This window comes from Mauremys mutica, chromosome 10, assembly GCF_020497125.1.
Source record: "Mauremys mutica isolate MM-2020 ecotype Southern chromosome 10, ASM2049712v1, whole genome shotgun sequence".
NCBI lineage: Eukaryota > Metazoa > Chordata > Testudines > Geoemydidae > Mauremys > Mauremys mutica.
This window is the reverse complement of record NC_059081.1, coordinates 5,337,676-5,354,892: the sequence shown is the minus strand read 5'-3', so window position 1 is coordinate 5,354,892 and position 17,217 is coordinate 5,337,676. Positions and strand designations below refer to the sequence as shown.

The 17,217-nt window shown below is 52.2% G+C and overlaps 1 protein-coding gene across 6 annotated transcripts in view; it reads right to left on the bottom strand.

The window, feature by feature from the left end:
* BIN1 (bridging integrator 1) overlaps window positions 1–17,217 on the bottom strand; it is a 162,900-nt gene that overhangs the window by 47,779 nt on the left and 97,904 nt on the right. For 5 of the 6 annotated variants that reach the window (XM_045031812.1, XM_045031814.1, XM_045031815.1 and 2 more), the window contains exons 6-10: window positions 16,604–16,711; window positions 14,129–14,221; window positions 8,352–8,437; window positions 5,631–5,706; window positions 3,583–3,665 (exon numbers count right to left, since the gene is read on the bottom strand). In XM_045031812.1, the coding sequence (XP_044887747.1) occupies window positions 3,583–3,665; window positions 5,631–5,706; window positions 8,352–8,437; window positions 14,129–14,221; window positions 16,604–16,711 (446 nt within the window). The remainder of the gene's footprint in view (window positions 1–3,582; window positions 3,666–5,630; window positions 5,707–8,351; window positions 8,438–14,128; window positions 14,222–16,603; window positions 16,712–17,217) is intronic. The other variant, XM_045031813.1, reaches the window with a different exon arrangement.

Genomic DNA, 17,217 nt, shown 5'->3' with positions numbered 1-17,217 from the left:
GAGGCCTTTTTAAACAGTCAAAGTTGCACCAGTTTAAATCAGCTTTTAATCAAATCACACTTTTAGTTAAACCAGAGCAACTCTGAACCCAGACAAAACCTCAGGGTTCAAACAGTCATGGAGTCTAAGTGTCAGGCCAGAATGGACTCCAGGTCATCCAATCTGACCTCCTGCATGTCACCGGTCACTAATACCTCCCAGCACCCTCAAATGAAGGCCAACAACCAAAAGGGAGCAGGGATTCAAACCAAGAATAAAAAATTATTAGGATTAATCGGACATGCAGAAATCTTCAGTGATTCCACGGGGCCAGAAACACACCGAGTCATGCAAGGAACTCCGTTCCAGTCCCCAAGTTAACACCCTCCAGGCTGTTAGAACATGGCCTTATATTCCACTCAGACACGTCTCATAATGCTGCTCTCCATACCGGTACCTGCTCATCTTCTTCTTCAGCCTGGAGAACAGTTTAGTTTTCTTTCTGGTGGGGATGGCACACAATGGATTTCCATTACTGGATAACACAGCCATGGGGAACAAATGTTAAGGTGCCACGCACCAGTGAACCTGGTGCCACAGGATGATTGTATTCAAGCCCTTCTTTCTCCTAGCTTCTGGATTTGCTCTATGTGCTACAGGGCAGAGCACAGGGCAGAGCACAGGACAGGACAGGATTCCTTGTGCATGGCAGTGTTAAGAGATGTGAATTTCCCCTGGGCACCCTGGGGCAGATGTGTAGAAAGCCAGACAAGCAGGGGATCCATAAATAGTCTTGTTTCACAGGTGGACAAATGGAGGTTGAGAAGTTACAGTCCCACAGCAAGCCAGCGGAAGACCTGGGGTTAGAAGCCAGAAATCCTGACTCCCAGTTCTCCATTCTCCCCACCTGCACTGAAACCAGCTTACGCTGCTTCCCTCCATTTACACTCTCAAAGCACAAGGAGTCGCACCAGGCGCAGCTCCAAACAGCAGGATTCCTCACAAAGACAACACACTGACATAACAGGGGAACTGTCCCATCTCTCCGCCCATCTACATCCATTTCCTTTCACTCTCTCCATCTCCAGCCCCTGCGTAGACAAATGAGGGGAATCATCTGCTCTTATTGCAGATCCTGGCCTGCAATAAGAGCAGATGATTCCCCTCAATGAGAAAGGGAAGGGGCATTTCCCCAACCCCACCAGACAAGAGTCCCCGGCAAGATGCGGGAGAGATGGCAGGAAACGCAACTGGGCATTTCCTGCCATCTGCAAAAATCTATTGTCCCGACAAATGTTTGACACCATCCAACCCCCTCCCTGGGTACCTGTGTGGAACGGCTCTATTACAGGACAGGTCTGGACCCTCGGTAGAGCCCAAAAGCAATGCAACAGGAAAGAGAAGGAGAATGCTTTTCTGTCTGCAAAGATCTCCACAGCTCTGATTCAGAGCATGTGTGGAGTGGGTCAGTGGGGCATGTCTGGGGCAACTGGACATGGAGGGGAAAGATGGAGCCAAGCCCGTGAGTTTCTACACATACAGGGTTTTCCATGTTCATCTTCCCTCCTAAGTGCATGAGCTCTCCCAGCCAGTTACGGTGCTCTGGGCTACAGCGGAGGTAGCTGGGCTGCCTCACATCCTACAGATGAAGCTGGAGACTTGCCTGGGCCAGAACTGCACTGATGGAAAATTTGATTTTCTTGGAAGCTTTTGTTGGGGAGGCCTCGCAGCTGGCCAGGAGTCACAAGTATTCATAAAAATAAACAAACGCATGTTGAGTCGTCGTTACTGCGTTCCACCGGGCCAAAGCATCAGCTGCAGCCCTTCTGCCTCCTCCTCCCTCTCTTGTGCTTTGTGCCTTCCATCCGAGCAGACTTCAGGAGAGCGTCCCAATCATTTTGTTTAACCAGGACTGGGTGCCTTCTGGAGGGAATCAGATCTCCATCGTTCATGAGAGGAGACCTGCCCCGTATGACCCCATCCCAGTGGACCGGCAGGTTGGAGCCGGCTGCATGAGGAAAGGGACCAGAGAAGAAGAACCCTGTACTGCTGGGATGGAATAACAGCTCCACTGAAGTCAATAGCAAAACTCCCACTGACCAGAAGGTGGCCAGGATTTCACCCCTGGTGTCTTTAGAACTGTAAGGATCTCACCTGCTCCCAGCTGAGAAAGACCCTGCACACCAGAAACCCAACCACAAGGTATGAGGCTGGGTCAGGGTTTTGCAAGGTCACTGGACTCTATGGCCAAGAGCAGACCCCAAACTTCTGTGCTCACAACATCACAGATCTCGTGCCTGCTATGGAACAACGGACAGGTGCTCTTCTGAAAGGGAGGGGGCAGGAAAGAAGGTCTGCTACATAGCACAGGACCTATTTGCCATGGGGTAGGAAATGTTCTAACACGGTAGTGCCCTATTCAGATCATAACATCGTTTGGTAGAGGATAGAAAAGTCTGTTTCTCTTTCAGTTCCCCATGCACAATGCTGCAGTCTTTGGGTTGCGAAGTCTGCAGGGGGAATGTTTGCTAGATGGGGAAGATGGAAACGTTTCTACTGGTCTTAAGTTTCATAGAAGTTTGTGTCTACACAGGTAAAATTTGGCCTCCGACTTAGGATAACATCTTCACCTTTAAAGTTGGTGAATTGTATAAACCCGCTGGTACTGGGTTTTGTGTTTGCAACAAAGAGTTAAATTGGGAGGGGAAGGAATAGGAGTCCACAGGGGTCCCCACAGCTGCTCTAACCTTTCAACAGCTGTCCTAAAGCAAGGCATATAGGCTGAAGTGATCACTGACATCATGCTAACTCCCCTTATATGCTGATTTGGCATGTATGTTGCATTACTGCTCACCCAGCATGTGGGACGAGCAGCAGCTGGAAGCCAGAGGCCCACATTGCTTCATCACTCACGCATTTGGATGGGAGCCAGACACAGCCTCAGCCAGAGCCCGCCCCTCCCGCCCCCTTAACTGGAAAAGCTCAAGAACGTACAGATTTGCAGTTAACCAACAAGGACCAGATTCTGCTGAGAAAAAAAAAAAAAAAAGAAAAGAAAAGTTCCTGTGGACTCTAGCACTTTGCAGAGACCTCCATATTAGGGGTCTGATGTTCCCTAAATGCAAAGGCCGAACTCCCATGAGGCTCTAACTGTACCCACGAGATTTGCCCAGGCAAAACTGCCATTATCATGCACAAAATAGGTAATTGCGCACAAGAGTCTGCCAACTGGAGATTCCATTCCAGCTCTGGTCACCAAACCCGAAAGGGGGCGGTGGGCAGGGAGAGATAGGACATGGGGCTCTTGTGTCCATTGGTCTTAAATGTGTGTCAGAGAGTGATCTGGAAGTGGAAGTGTCCCACTGTGCGACTTGACCTGCAAGGAGACGCACTGGGTGGGTCAGTTCTGCATCTTGGGGGTGGAATGATCTATTCAGAGCCACTAGGTGACAGCCACATAGGGTGAGGAAGGAGAACTGAAATCAAGAGGATGCAGATAAAATCATTTCACTCTCCGCTGTAAGAGAGACAATTCCACAGTGGGCTCCCACCTGCCCCTTCGACCTCTGCAGGGGAAAGCGCATCGCTCCAACGGCGGCTCACCTTGGCTGTGCTTTAATGGGGAAGGCGTTGCTCGAGTACTGCTTGTCTAGGCTCGTCAGGACATCATTGAGGTTTTGGTTCAACTGTAAAAAGAAGAGAACCCTAAGAAGCAGGTGGGGAATAGGGCTGGCTAGCCAAGGCAAAGACCTGCATCAGGACCACGACACCCCAGGAGAAGGCACGGTGCTGGTGAAACTGGGCCCACCTTCGTTCCGGCCCTTCCTTGGCCACCCCCTTTTAACGGGAACATAATCCGGAAGCACTACAGCAATCCGCGCATTCTTTAACGCGTCACCAGCACCCCCTGGGGAGCCTTTGTGTCTGATTTACAAACAACCCTGCTCAGATCTTTTCTATTTCCTGCCTTTCTCCACCCTCCCTGATATCACCAGGGACCTCTGCATGAGCACAGCTGAAGCCTCAAACCTCATCTGTGTCCACACCAGAGGTTACTACGACGAAACGGCTGTGTTGCAAACGAAATTACAGGCCAAAGTCACCCTTGGCGCTAAGAGATCCCACTCCATCAATGTCAATGGTATTGCACCGGCCATGCCAGCGATTAATTCGATCCTACAGCTCTAATAAGAAGCAGATGACTCTTAAGGAACAAAAGGTCCTGGTTTCTTGCATATGTCCCCAAACAACAAAAAAATGGAGAAGAGAACGGCAAAACATGTGACACAGGAAGAGGATTCTCTCTAAACCAGTGGTCCCCAAACTTTTCAGGGTCATTCCCCCCCCGGAGCCAAGGCTGGGAGTGGAGACAGGGCTCGGGGGGGATGCAGATGGGGTAAGGGAGCCAAGACTGGGGGTGCAGCTGGGGGTGGGGCTGGGGCCATGAATGAAGCCCCTGGCCGAGGCTGGGGGGGAGGGGGCGAAGGGGCAGGGCAGAGAGTGGAGCTGCGGCCAGGCCTCGGTGGGGGCCACGGCTGGGCATGGGGCCAGGAGGTGGAGCCGGAGCAGAGCTGGGGCAGAGCGGGACTGGGTGGCGCTCCCTCTTTGCCCACCGTGGGGACTGGGCCAGGCCCTGCCGCACCCCCCAAATATTCCTCCATGCCCCCCTGGGGGCGGGGGCATACCCCACAGTCTGGGGACCACCGCTCTACGCAGATGGGTTTCCCAAAGTTTTCTCTTATAAAGTACTGAAGTATAAGTAAAAAAACAAAAGAAAAAAACATTGCCTTTAACAACAGTGTTACTACCGTGGTTTGTAGCATGACTGTAGAACACTGGATTATTTTTGTAAGGGTCCCTGTGAAGTATGAGCAGACCTTGAAGCTAATGTTTAAATGATGCCAGTCGTTTCCTCACGGTGAGTGGTTACTTCTGGGAATCTAACGACCATAATGTTGCTTGTTGCTTAGCTGCTGTATTGTTGCCCGGACTACAGTTGGAGAACAAAAGTATCTGTTTTCACTTGGGCTCCCTGTCTCCTCATAAAAGATTAGCGGGATGTATAGGGAGTGTATAAATCATGTGGGTAACGCACGAGCCTGGAGGACTCCGGGAGTTATTTCAAATCTGGTTTTTAAGTTAAATGAACACAAAAATTCTGGATGAGAGAGTCAGTGTGTTGGCCTCGCCACTCACTACCCCTCAGACCTCTTCAGGGCCTGGCTAGGCAGCTACACAACAAGCATGGAGCAACTAAGGCATCTGCTCCTTGAGATACTCCTTACGGCATTGAAGGTTTACTACAGATGGCGCCTTTGCTACCAGTTTATCCATTTTAGTAAGTGAAACTCTTTACCCAAACGTTTGAAGGTGCTGAATCAGACTGGCTTCATTCACTCTCGGTGGGATCCACCGCTCTCAGGGGAATATGCTCCAATCAACAATAGTCCCAGCTGAAAACGGTAAGATTCCCTGCAGTGACCAGATGGCTATTTAAACAGGGATGTTAGGATTGTAAAGCCATCAAGACAAGTGCCTGGCCTCAGCTTGGTGCTGGCCTCTTGTACAGCCCCGGGTGCATTTGCTGCATTGCACAAGTGACTGTTATCGATAATAGCACGGCAAATGAATACAAGGGCCCGTAACCTTACCTTGCTCATTTCTTTATGGAAGTTCTCTTCTAGGCCTGCTATACTCTGGAATGTGTTGACATAGAAACCAACACGACTGCCAAATGGAAACAGAGCAAGAGTTAGTGGATACAGGTGGCTCTTCCAAGATCTGCAGACTTGGTTTCCTTTGCTAATACCCCCCCCACACACACACATTTCACAGTGAAGCTGCGCTCACTCTCCATCCTAACAGCAGTGTAGGTCAGGAAGTCCCCGGACAGCCCTGTGGGCTGGGGCAACTGTTTTGCTTTGCTGCCATGGGGGAGCCACTAGTTACGGAATAAACCAGGCCAGTGGGGCCTATAGGAGATGGCTGGTTCTAGCAGAAAGGGAGCACCCGTCAGGGTGCTTTTCATGGTGGACCCACCCCACGCCATTCTCCAGAGTGGCACTGGCCATGGACCAACACCCCCCGGTCCTCCCTTCTGGAAAAAGATGCCATGATAACGGTAACTGCAGGGGGGAAACAGAAGGGTTGAGCAGGGAAACCCCGAACTCGAGCAGGCTTTAGGGGCCTGGTCCCAGACACATTCACTACGTGACTCCCAAATCTAGTGATTTGAGTCAATCCAAGAAAAGTGCTGTCCTGCCTGCTGGGTTTTCTTCTCTGCAGAAGGGGAGCGAATAAGCTACACGGCTAGAAAGCTAGAGACTGACTACAGGGGGACAAGCTGGTTACTCGGGGGTCACGGGGTTAAGTGCCCTGCTGCCAATAGCCAAACTGACAGATGCCTGAAGCTGGCAGTGGCCGGATCCTCAGCTGGTACAAACTGGCAGGGACAGACTCTGCCTGTTACCTGACTGCCCGCTGCCAACCCAGCACCTTGAGGGTGGGGAGGGATTGTGCAGGAGCAGAGGGGGGTTGAGTTAGGGATGTCGGGGCAGCACCAAGCCAGGGCTGGCGCTGCCCCACGCTCTCCTCACGACAATGTGCTCTCTGGGGCTGCAGCCGCCCAGCTCTTGCTGTGAGATGGGTTTCTCCTGAGGAGCTAGGGCCATTGCCTCTGCTTCCTCAGGAGAGAGCCCGGCGCTGTCTGGGTGGGACACCTACCAGCCAGAGAGAGGCCTTTGGGGTTGGGTGAGGAGGCGGAGGCACCCCCTGAATTCAACCCACTCCTGCCGGGCATCTGTCTGGCAGCCCCCCCGGCCAGGGTGGGGTTGGGAGCAGCCCTCACTGCAGGGGCAGAAGGGAGCGTGTGGCCACAGGATCGGAGCAGGGGAGGAAAGCGGGCGGAACCGCTGGGTGCTTTACAATAGCAGGCAAGGGAGAGCGCGGCCTGTGCCCTCAAAAAAGCCAAACCACAGGCGGTCCCCCCACCCCCAGACCAAGACAGAGCCACAGCTCCAGCTGCCTCCATCTGATGGGCAGAGGGGTCCCGATCTGCATGGTGGGGATCAGCCGCCAAGAGAGAGGATTACACCCAGCAGGGGAGGGAACTCCCCAGCAGACACCGGCCCAACCGCTGCACGGCTCGCAGCCGGCGGCTGCATCACTCACGCTGCCACACTGTGCGTGTACCCTGCTAGAAGTCAGGATCCCCAGGGGTCCAGCGGCCCCTCAGGATTTTGCTTTCATCCCGCCGATGCCTGCTCTCCCCTCCTCCTGTCCTGCCTCCGCCCCCATCAGCCCCAGCCCCAGGGGACTGCATTTTTAAATCAGAAATTGGGACACTTCTGAGTGGACTTTGCCTGCACTCCACCCTAACACTCCACTCCCCAAACATCAGCTCTCCTTCCTCACTCATCCCCTGGCCTCCACCAGGATGTCTCCTAGCTCCCCTCCTCTCTGTGGCTGGAATCCCTGTACAGCAAACCTATGATCCACTCGTCTCCCTGCATTACCTGCCTGTTTTCCTGTGCCCAGCCTGCACTCAGGAGCCAAGCACCATCAGGTGGACAGCTGGGTCCCTGCTGTGCAGCAGGGCTGGAGGGTCTGGGACCCCCATGCCAGGGAAAGGACTTGCCAGCCAGAGCCACACCTGGGAACTCAGTGCCGAAAGGCGCCCTGCAAAGAAAATCCTGCAGCGCTGGGGTCAATTGCCTCAGGCTGCGGGACTAAAAACAGCAGCGTAGATGCTCCTGGTTGCGCTGCAGCCCAGGCTGTGAAGTCCAGCGAAGGGGGAAGGTCTCACAGCCCAGGTGCCAGCCTGAGTGGGAACGTCTACACTGCTGGTTGTAGCCCCGTAGCCCGAGCCCCACAGGCTCAAGTCAATTAACCCAGACTCCGAGACTCACTGCCACAGGTTTTTCTTTGTGGTGTGGAAAAGCACCTAAATCCCCTTCCCCACTCCCATCCCACTACATCACCAGTGTAGTTCAGCTCTCCCTAGGCAGATTTTCATGACCCCTACCACCCATTGTACCATTTTGTACCACTGAAACAAACATGCAAAATTAACACACACCCCCACACACACGCCTTAATGCACTATGTAATTTATGGACAGCCCCCAAAAGCAACACACACTGGGTGGCTACTGCGTTCCCGGAAGATCCAAGGATGGCAGGGTCTTGAAAACAGGATAAGGGGTGGCTTCTGTGAATGCTAGGAGAGGCCCCGAGAGCTGGGATGCACCCAGAAATCCAGGGCAGAGGGTCACCCTTAACCCAGGCCCCCCCTTCACACCAATGGGGAGCCCATCACAGTAATGACCTCCCTAAGGGGCGACTGGCCCGCAGCGGCTGCCCTTGGGCGCTCACCTATTCCATAGCGAAGGCAGCTCCTCCTGCAGATCGAGGTTCATCTCCTCAAACACCTTCTGAGCTTTCACCAGCTCTTCTTCGGCCTTCACAACAGAGACAGGACAAGTCAGCACCCATCCAGCTCCCTGCAGCGCAAGGCATTCGCTGCTTCCCTGGCCAGCTGGAGAGACCAGGCGAGGGAGATCCCCCACGCCACACAGGCCGCACTGAACCCCTCGGGACGCTGCCTGGGTTAATTCTCTGCTGAGGACAAGGGGCCTCATTCTCCTCTTGTTTACCCACCTTTTATGGTGGTGCCACTCCCCTAATTGACTGCCGAGAGGGAAGATCAGACCCCAGCGGGTGTACCTCAGCCTAGCTCCATGGCCAGCAATGGTGCCGAGCCGGCTGGGCACCCCGCCCCAGCTTTGAACCCCCACTGCATAGGGAGAATCAAAGACACAGAGCTCTGCACTGCCAGAGCAAGAGCTTAAACCAGCTGACGAGGAATCTGCCGTCATGGGGGAACCCACCGCAGGTGCAAAGCTCCTACGCTGGGGTCTGATCAAGATTTTAACTCCAGCACCCAGCCCAGCAGCCCGCTCTGCCCGTTGGCCCACTCTCTGGGTGAATCCCCCTATCTCCCATTGCCAGCACCAAGGAGCCCAGGACCGGGGCAAGAATACTGGCATAACGCAGAGACACAAGACGCTCATTGCTCCTACTGCAAACAGCACAAGTCAGCACCAGGCACGTCCACCGCCCCACATGCCCAGAGTCAGCACTGGGCACCTCCACCACCCCCCTCCCCCCCCCACTCAGCACCAGGTCCACCCACCACCCTCCAATCCTCCCCCCGAGTCAGCACCAGGCGCACCCACCACCAGCGGCGTATTATCACCTACGCCGACTAGGCCTAGGCCTAGGGCAGCAAGTTTGCAGGGGCGGCACTTGAGCTCTCTAAGAGTTTGGGGTTTTTTTGTTTTGTTTTTTGGCGCACTTCAGATCTCAGAGGTTTTTGCTTGGGGCGGCAAAAAACCCAGAGCTGGCCCTGGGGTGGCAAAATCATTAATCCGCCACTGCCCACCACCACTCTACCCCCCCGTCCACCCGCATGTCAGCACTTGTCACACCCACCACCCTACACCTGCCCTGAATCAGCACCAGGCACCCCCACCTCCCCAAACCCTCCCGAGGCAGCACGGGCACGTCTGCCACCCCACTCCCCGCAAGTCAGCACCAGGCACGCCCACCTCCCCAAACCCTCCCGAAGCAGCGCGGGCACGTCTGCCACCCCACTCCCCCCGAGTCAGCACCAGGCACCCCCACCTCCCCAAACCCTCCCGAGGCAGCATGGGCACGTCTGCCACCCCACTCCCCCCGAGTCAGTACCAGGCACGCCCACCTCCCCAAACCCTCCCGAGGCAGCACGGGCACGTCTGCCACCCCACTCCCTCTGAGTCAGCACCGGGCACGTCCACCTCCCCACTCCCCCGCTCCTCCCCCCATCCCAGCATCCCTCTTCCTCCCTTCAAGGCCCTGTACTGCGAACGTTCCAGTTTCAAGGTTTCCATTTTCTGCCTCGCCCCTGCCCGCGTGGTGGTGGGAGAGAGAACAGCGAATCCCCGGGGTAACCACCCCGCAGCACAGCCTAACAGGAAGGCCAGCACAAGCTGCTGTTTATATTAACAATAGCAGGAATGTCACAATGCCACAAGGCTCTCCAGCCTGCGTGCAAATCCAGCCCCCCACCCCCACCCCAGGGGCCCACTCTCTGCCTTCCTATTGCCACAGGAACTTCGGCACCGGAAGCTGGCTTCCTGCCCCTTCCGAGAGACAAGGGGACAGACATCGCCAGGAGAAGGAGACCTGCTCTGCAATGGGGTTAATAGAGGAAATCTGGCTTTAGGCAGCGTTGGGCTCTCTGTCTCAAGGATGAGCATGCACACCAACCAGATTTGGGGGGCGGGGCGGGGGGGCAGTCAGAAAAAGATGCATACTGGCCTAGTATGTGGCAGACCCAAGTCCTATTTCTGGTCTCCTGCTTCGCTGGCCGGGGGGAACTAGCAGAGGAGGCAGCTCAGCGTGTGTCAGTCTAGCCCCCACCCAACTTTCAGAAGTCGCCAGCCCCCAGCAGAAGCCTGGAGTGACGGCCTCAGTGCTCAAGGTCAGAGGACAAGGGGTTCCTTCCAGAGGAGAGAGAGCTGGGTACTGGAAGGAATGCCCAGCTCGGCCTGTCTGTGAAATGGTGGGTCTCTAACCGAGATAGGGAGCCACTCCAGGGAAGACATGGAGCAACGGGAGTCACATCCATCTTTCTTGCGCACTGGCGTTCAGCAGTTCTGCCCAGTGCATGGCACAGACAAGCCCACCATTTTCTGTGGGCTTGCAAAAAAATGAACCCCCTCTTAAACAGAGATGCCACTTTAGGCTATGCAGGAGGGCAGAGGACGGGATCACGAGGGTCTCTTCTGGCCTTAACATCTATCAGGGCACGAATGTTTCTGACCCATTCACTCAAAAGGAAAAAAAGGGTGAAGTACGTGTCCCCTTTCATTTCCACACCAGGCTTGAACCATAATCAGGAGTTAAAATCCCCAGAGACTAAGATCCCCATTAAATTCTGTTTGTTTCTCAGTAGCCCCATTGCACAATGAAGGAAATGACATGGTCTCCCCCCCTCAGGTTTATCCGTTCTCCAGGCCAAAGGACCCAGAAAGCAAATCCTGCACTGATCTGCGAGTATTGTGACAGCCCAAAAGCACAGCCCCTAAAAGCCCGCAGGCAGCGTTCACTCTAGAAACGTAAGGGAAGAGAGGTCCGTGAAACTCAGAGCTGTGCCTAGGGCTCTGTGGTGGATATTTCAAATCCCTTTGATGTTCCCAGTGATGGAGCTAAATTAATTTCTCTCATGCTCTGGCCAAGCCAATGGTATATGGTCACCGGGATCCAGCTCTACGCAGGATTTATTTTGGTTAGATGCAGCTGGCCTGATTCTGTGCAGCGCTGAGCATCTCCTCGCAGCTGTCCTCAACTCCCACTGCCATCCCTTCAGCCGTTATCCCCATGTTACAGGCAGGGAAGAGAGGGGACCTCTACACTGCACACTGTGGGCCAGACTCTGACTCAGGTTTGAGCCCTAGCCCCCGTTCCATCCACACACATCTCAGGCTGACTCGGGTCAGTAAGGACCCAAGGCCTGGATCCTAGGACCCTGATATGGGGGTGAGTCAGAGACCAAGTCCTGCTGAGATGCAAGTCCAAGCCTGCTCATTCTGCAGTAGGGAGGCAGCTCAAGCTGCAGACCCGAGTCCGAAGGTCTCTGCAGTGCAGTGTGGATATGTTAACACAGCTGCGAGACCCTGGTGCAGCAATTGTAAACCCAGGCTTACAGTGCAGTACAGATGCCTAAGCACAGGCTTGGAAACACCAAGTGCACAAGCCCGGGTTCCACAGACCCAGGCTTAATGTGCAGCGGGTAGAGAGTCCAAGGCCCAGATGTTTAAAGGTACTTAGGCACCTCTCTCATTGAGCTCCCGTTTTGATTGAGGCATGTAGGATCTGGGCCTAAGTGACTTGCCCAAGGCAACACAGGAAGCAGTGTCAGAGCTAGACCCAGGTCTCTCAAGTCCCAGGCTAGAGCCTAACCCATAGGCCATGCTTCCTCTCTGGGGAAACAGAGGGACACACCGCTCAGTTAGCTGGTTACTCGCTGGCTGATGGGACGGAGCACCAGAAACACTGTGTTCTGCTGGAGTTACAGATCACCAAGGACACTGCTGCTCAGACAGGAGTCAGCGTTTCACTGGAGCTGAGGAGCAGCAGGAATTTGCTGCTCTAAGCGGTTTCCTCTTTGTTCCAAATGGCACAGTCACCAGAACGCTACAGTGTAACTCGCTTACACCCCCTAAGAGGAAACCTCCCGAGCGTTCACAAGAAACTCCCACTATTTTCTATCTGTTAAAGGCCTGGCTGGTTCGTTATTTGAAAAGTTAATTCTCGACTCATCTTTATATGAGAAATCAAAGGGCTTGCCCAGTCCTAGTCGCCGCACAAAAACACAGCGGACAATTAGGGAGACTGTGAAATAACCCGAGACTGAAAGATGAGCAATTGGCAGGAGAAGAGATTTTTACTCGGGCTGTTTAACGTTCTGGGATTTGATAGCTTAATGCTGAGTCCTTTGGTTATGGGCTGAGAAACTTCCCTCTCCAGCTGTGTAGGCCTCCAAAGAAACTTCCAGCAAATTCTCCCTTTTTCCCTGGTATTTCTCAGCTGAAAAACAAGCCTAAAGAATCCTGTCAGGCCTTTAGACATCAAGAAGCAAAAGTGTACAATTTTTCCTCCTTTGCAGGTCACCTTTAGGGGCAATGCAATCAGCCATTTTCTCCATGAGCTGATGCTCAGTTTAGGTGGCACTCCAGCATTTTATTAGCCAGTATTGTTATCTGTACAATCAGAAATTGGCTGTGAAAGCTCCCAGGCATTTTGAAGTGTGACCTGTCATGGGTAAACAGTGATTCATTCACTGACCAGGAATCTGAGAGAGCATTTGAATGAAAGCAGATGAGATCACCTGGAATGTAGGAGTAGGTATTTGGGTTTCTCTGAGTCAGGACAATGACTTACTGTCCTCCTCCCATTCAGAATATTTGTTTTTCTTCCTCCCTAGCACAGTCCTCCTGTCTGTCTGCTCCTACTGTAGGTCCCTGAGACGCAGATGCTCAAAAGGTACTTAGGAAATGTTTTAAATGGAAGCTAGGCACCTACCGACCTTTGAGGATCTGGGTCTGGGTATTTCCCTGAAAAACATTCACCAAGGGAGATTCCACCATGAAGGCAAGTTTCTCCTTCCCACTCCCCAAGCCCAAGGGGATGAACAAAGAATCCAATTTCAATAACTATAGTTTCATTGACTTCACTTCCTAAGCTCCTTCCCTGTAGGTTCTCAAATCTAAATAATACCTGGACAAACCCTGCTTTCAGGCAGCCCCAAGGCCTGCAGCTTGACGGTGTTCAAAGTCTAGCGCGGGACGCACACCTTGCATCCATTTCTAACCCAAATCAGACCGGACCTGTGAGGCCTTGGGAGATTCTCTCAGCACTTGTTCTATAAATGAATCATTTCAAATCTGCATTTTTGGATCTCACCCTGGGAAAGTTTTGCAACTAATTTGTACAAATGTATAAACCACTTCTGGTTTTTGCTGCGATATTTTGCTTCCAGCTTTACTGAATGGCAGAAATTCACGAGGCAGCTTCTTAAGGTTTCTATTTTTAAACCATAAAAATCTGCTTCTCATTTAGGAAAAAAAAAAGATACTAGTAGAACTGCATGGGATCTTTTGTCCCACTCCCATTCTATGCCCCGTCCCCTGGTGCTCACTTTATGGGGCAAGGCCAGTGGCAGATTAATGCACGGGCCTAGGGGAGCCTGGCCAGTTTGGGGGCCCCTGCTGGAGCATTGAGGAGCAGGGGTTGGGGCCCCATTGAAAGGGAAGTGTGGGGGAGCCCAAATATTCTTTGTGCCCAATAAATCTTAATCCATCTCTGAGCAAAGCATAATACAGTTTTACTGGGGGGAGGGGAAGAAATCAACAGATCAAACCTACACCAGATGTAACTTCACTTAAGGTCACTGGTGTAAGACCAAGAAGAAATCTGTCGCCTGCATAAGGAGGACACACTTGACGGAGGGCCTAGAGTGAACACTGCCTGGAAATTAAACGCACGTTACAGGACTAGAGCCCAAAATAGCACATGCGGGGGTTAGAGCCAGGTAGGTCGGCAATCACCTGATTTCGGAGCAGATTAGTTTGAGCAACGAGATGAGCTTGCAGTTTTCCTTGGCACCACTGAGGCGCAGCTTTCTCAAGCAGCGAGACAGGCTGCGGGGGGAGCGTTTTCAAAGGAAAGAGAAAACAAAAACAAGAGAGAGACAGACATCTGTTTAGAAAACAAAATCACAAGAGTGAGAGCATTACAGGCTGGGCCAACCCAATACCACCAAGGCAAGAGACACAGCATCCAGGGGACAATTAGTTACAAATCCTTCAAAGCATGCCAAGTGTAGCGGTAATTAATGCTCCGATCTGGAGACGGAGGGCACCAGGGCTGGGAGATTGTTTACCAGCAGCCCAAACAGGCAAGATTGGTTAGTGACTTAGCACACAACTGCCACGTGTTGAGTTTCCACCAAGTGCCTTCCAGGAGGTCAGGATTAATTCAACGTCACTCTCGTCCACGTGCAATTATTTAAAGTCCACAGCACTCCATTAAAATAGAGTGTTGTCAATTCAGCAGTAAGTAGCAGGATTCCTAAAGGGTGTGTACATGTGTTATAAGAAGGGAGACAGGAGAGGAAGGATGAGTCCAAAAGAATTCATGATGCTGTTGGTGTTATTCGAATATCATGAAAAAACGTCAGTTAGCTCCCAATATTTGCTCTATACTGTAATAACGAGACTTTGCGTTTCTCCAGTGCTTTTCCATAGAATCTCAAAGCACTTTAAGGCAGGTAAATAGCATTATTCCTATTTACCAGGCAGGGTAACTGAGGCAGAGAGGGCTGAAGGGCCAGCCCAAGCCCATTGCAGTGACTGGAACAGCTCCTGTTGACTTCTAATTGCTTTGTCCAATTGCTCTGGGCTGGGCTCTGTCCTTTGGTCCACATTGCTCATCGACCTTATCTATTCATCTGTCAATAACTGGTCACCTGTCACAGAGCGTCAGCACATGAGCAGTTTGGGCGAGAGCAGTGAGTGAAGCAAAGCTAGCAGAGTCTAGCTTCCCAGACTTGAAAATACCAGAGCCAGTGGCCTCGGGTTCCAATGTTCGTATATGAATCACCGCAGCAAGTTAATTGGCGATTTTAAAACACCACCACCCCTAAATGAAAGATTCTACCTCTCCACCCCCAAGAAAATTCCCTTCTTACTTCTGCATATGCTTCAGTTTCTCTTTAAAGAGAAAAGCCTGTGGAAAGTTCTGTTAACTGATCCATCTGGCTGGCTGACCAGCCTTATGTGCTGAATGGGGGACATTGGTTTTTTCCATACCTGATGCAATTATTCTGGTTCCTAAAGTCACCTTCAATTTTGTTCCCTGGTTTTGCCCGGTTATCCATAGTGCAAGCAAAGAAAGAGATGAGTAAAGAAACTTCTCCCTCCTCTCTTCTTCCACCAACCCTAGCTCCCACTCAGCTCATCCCTCCCCTAAAGTCTTGCCTAGACTAGGATTTAAGGTGTGATGTCAGCATCTTCTGGCTAACACCTTGGAAAAGTCTAGTGTAGATGGGGCACACTTGGATGAAACCTTAGCTCCACTGAAGTCAGTGGCAAAATTCCCCATTGATGTCAATGGAGGCAGAATTTCACCCACTGCCTTTAATATGTGCTCACATGGGGGTGCCTAGGCCAGTATTCAACCATCTTAGCACACGTTAAAGCCTACTCTGTCTTGGCCACACTAGATGTTTCAAACATGTTAGCCAGCCCAGGTTAACATCACATGTTAATTCCTAGTCACGATAAGGCCCAAGTGATCCGGGAGGGCGTGATTTCAGAGAGACTGAAGGGTGTTCTGACAACTGAATGCCAATTTTGCTTTGGCCATGGCACCTTCCAGTATGAAAGAGCAAAGCTGTTCAGGGGACGATTTATACAGCAGGAATTAACAGATCAGAGGCTCTGAACAGGTCACGGTTGTGTCCACGCTGAAAGTGCCAGGTAGTCCCTCCCAGCAAACACTGCTATCGCACTTTTGATTTGAGCATCCCAGAGCGCTCTGCGGACTTACTGAATTCAGGGCACAGCGGCCAACCACTTATTCTCATCACCATTTTACAGATGGGGAAACTGAGGCATGCAGGTATCCAGGATCAGGGAAGGAAATAGATCCCAGATCTCCTGCCTCCCAGTTCCTAGCTGACACCATAAGGCCATTCTTCCTTTCTCGCTCAGGCTTCTGTGCTCACCAAAACTTAACCACATACCCCTGAAATCTGTGTCAGGGACACTGCACAGAAGATCAGCGTCCGTGCACTAAGGCCTTCAGAGCCTTCTCCTGAAGTTTATTTTGGGAGTAAAAATAAATGCATGGGTGGGACCCTGCCAAAGAGAAAACATTCTGGCTGGATCATCGCATGACAGTTCTCTAAACAGAAAGCACCTGGGAACGATGAGTCAGCAGGTTAAAACTTCCTAAATGAGCAGTTATTAAAAATAATAATAATAATAATAAATGAAAGCAGGGCCCGCCCTGTGCTTTACCTTGGCGATTTTGGTTTCGTCTTTCTTCTTTGCAGTTTGTAGGGATTCAAAATGGTGTCTGGCGCTGTCGTAATCCACAAGCTTCCTCCCTCGCTTAGCGATCCGAGACTGAGAGAGAGAGAGAAAGAAACACCAGCTATGAACAGCTAGAACCATAAAGTTTAGACCCTCGGCATCTGGGCTCCACAATTAAACCCCTCCTTAATTACACCCCATGGAGTGAGTAAAGAATTGGCCCTTCCGGTTGTGGGCTAGCTGGAACTCCCTGTTGCTTCTGGGCTTCAGACCCCATAATAGGTCACCCCCTTTGGAAAGTCTCTGCCGCTGGCAGCATTTTCCCCAGGCATCAGGGAAATGTCTCTCTGCATCACCCTTCTCCATTATCTGTGAAGCACTAACAGTGCAGGACATGAAGCAAAGACACGAACCCCCCCCAACCCAGAGCCCCTTCCTGCACCCCAAGCCCCTCATCACCAGCACCACCCCAGAGCCTGCACCCCTAGACAAGAGCCTAACCCCTTCCTGCACCTCAACCCTCTGTCCCCAGCCTAGAGTTCCCCCACACACCCTGAACCCCTCATTCCCAGCCCCACCTCATAGCCATCACCCCTGCA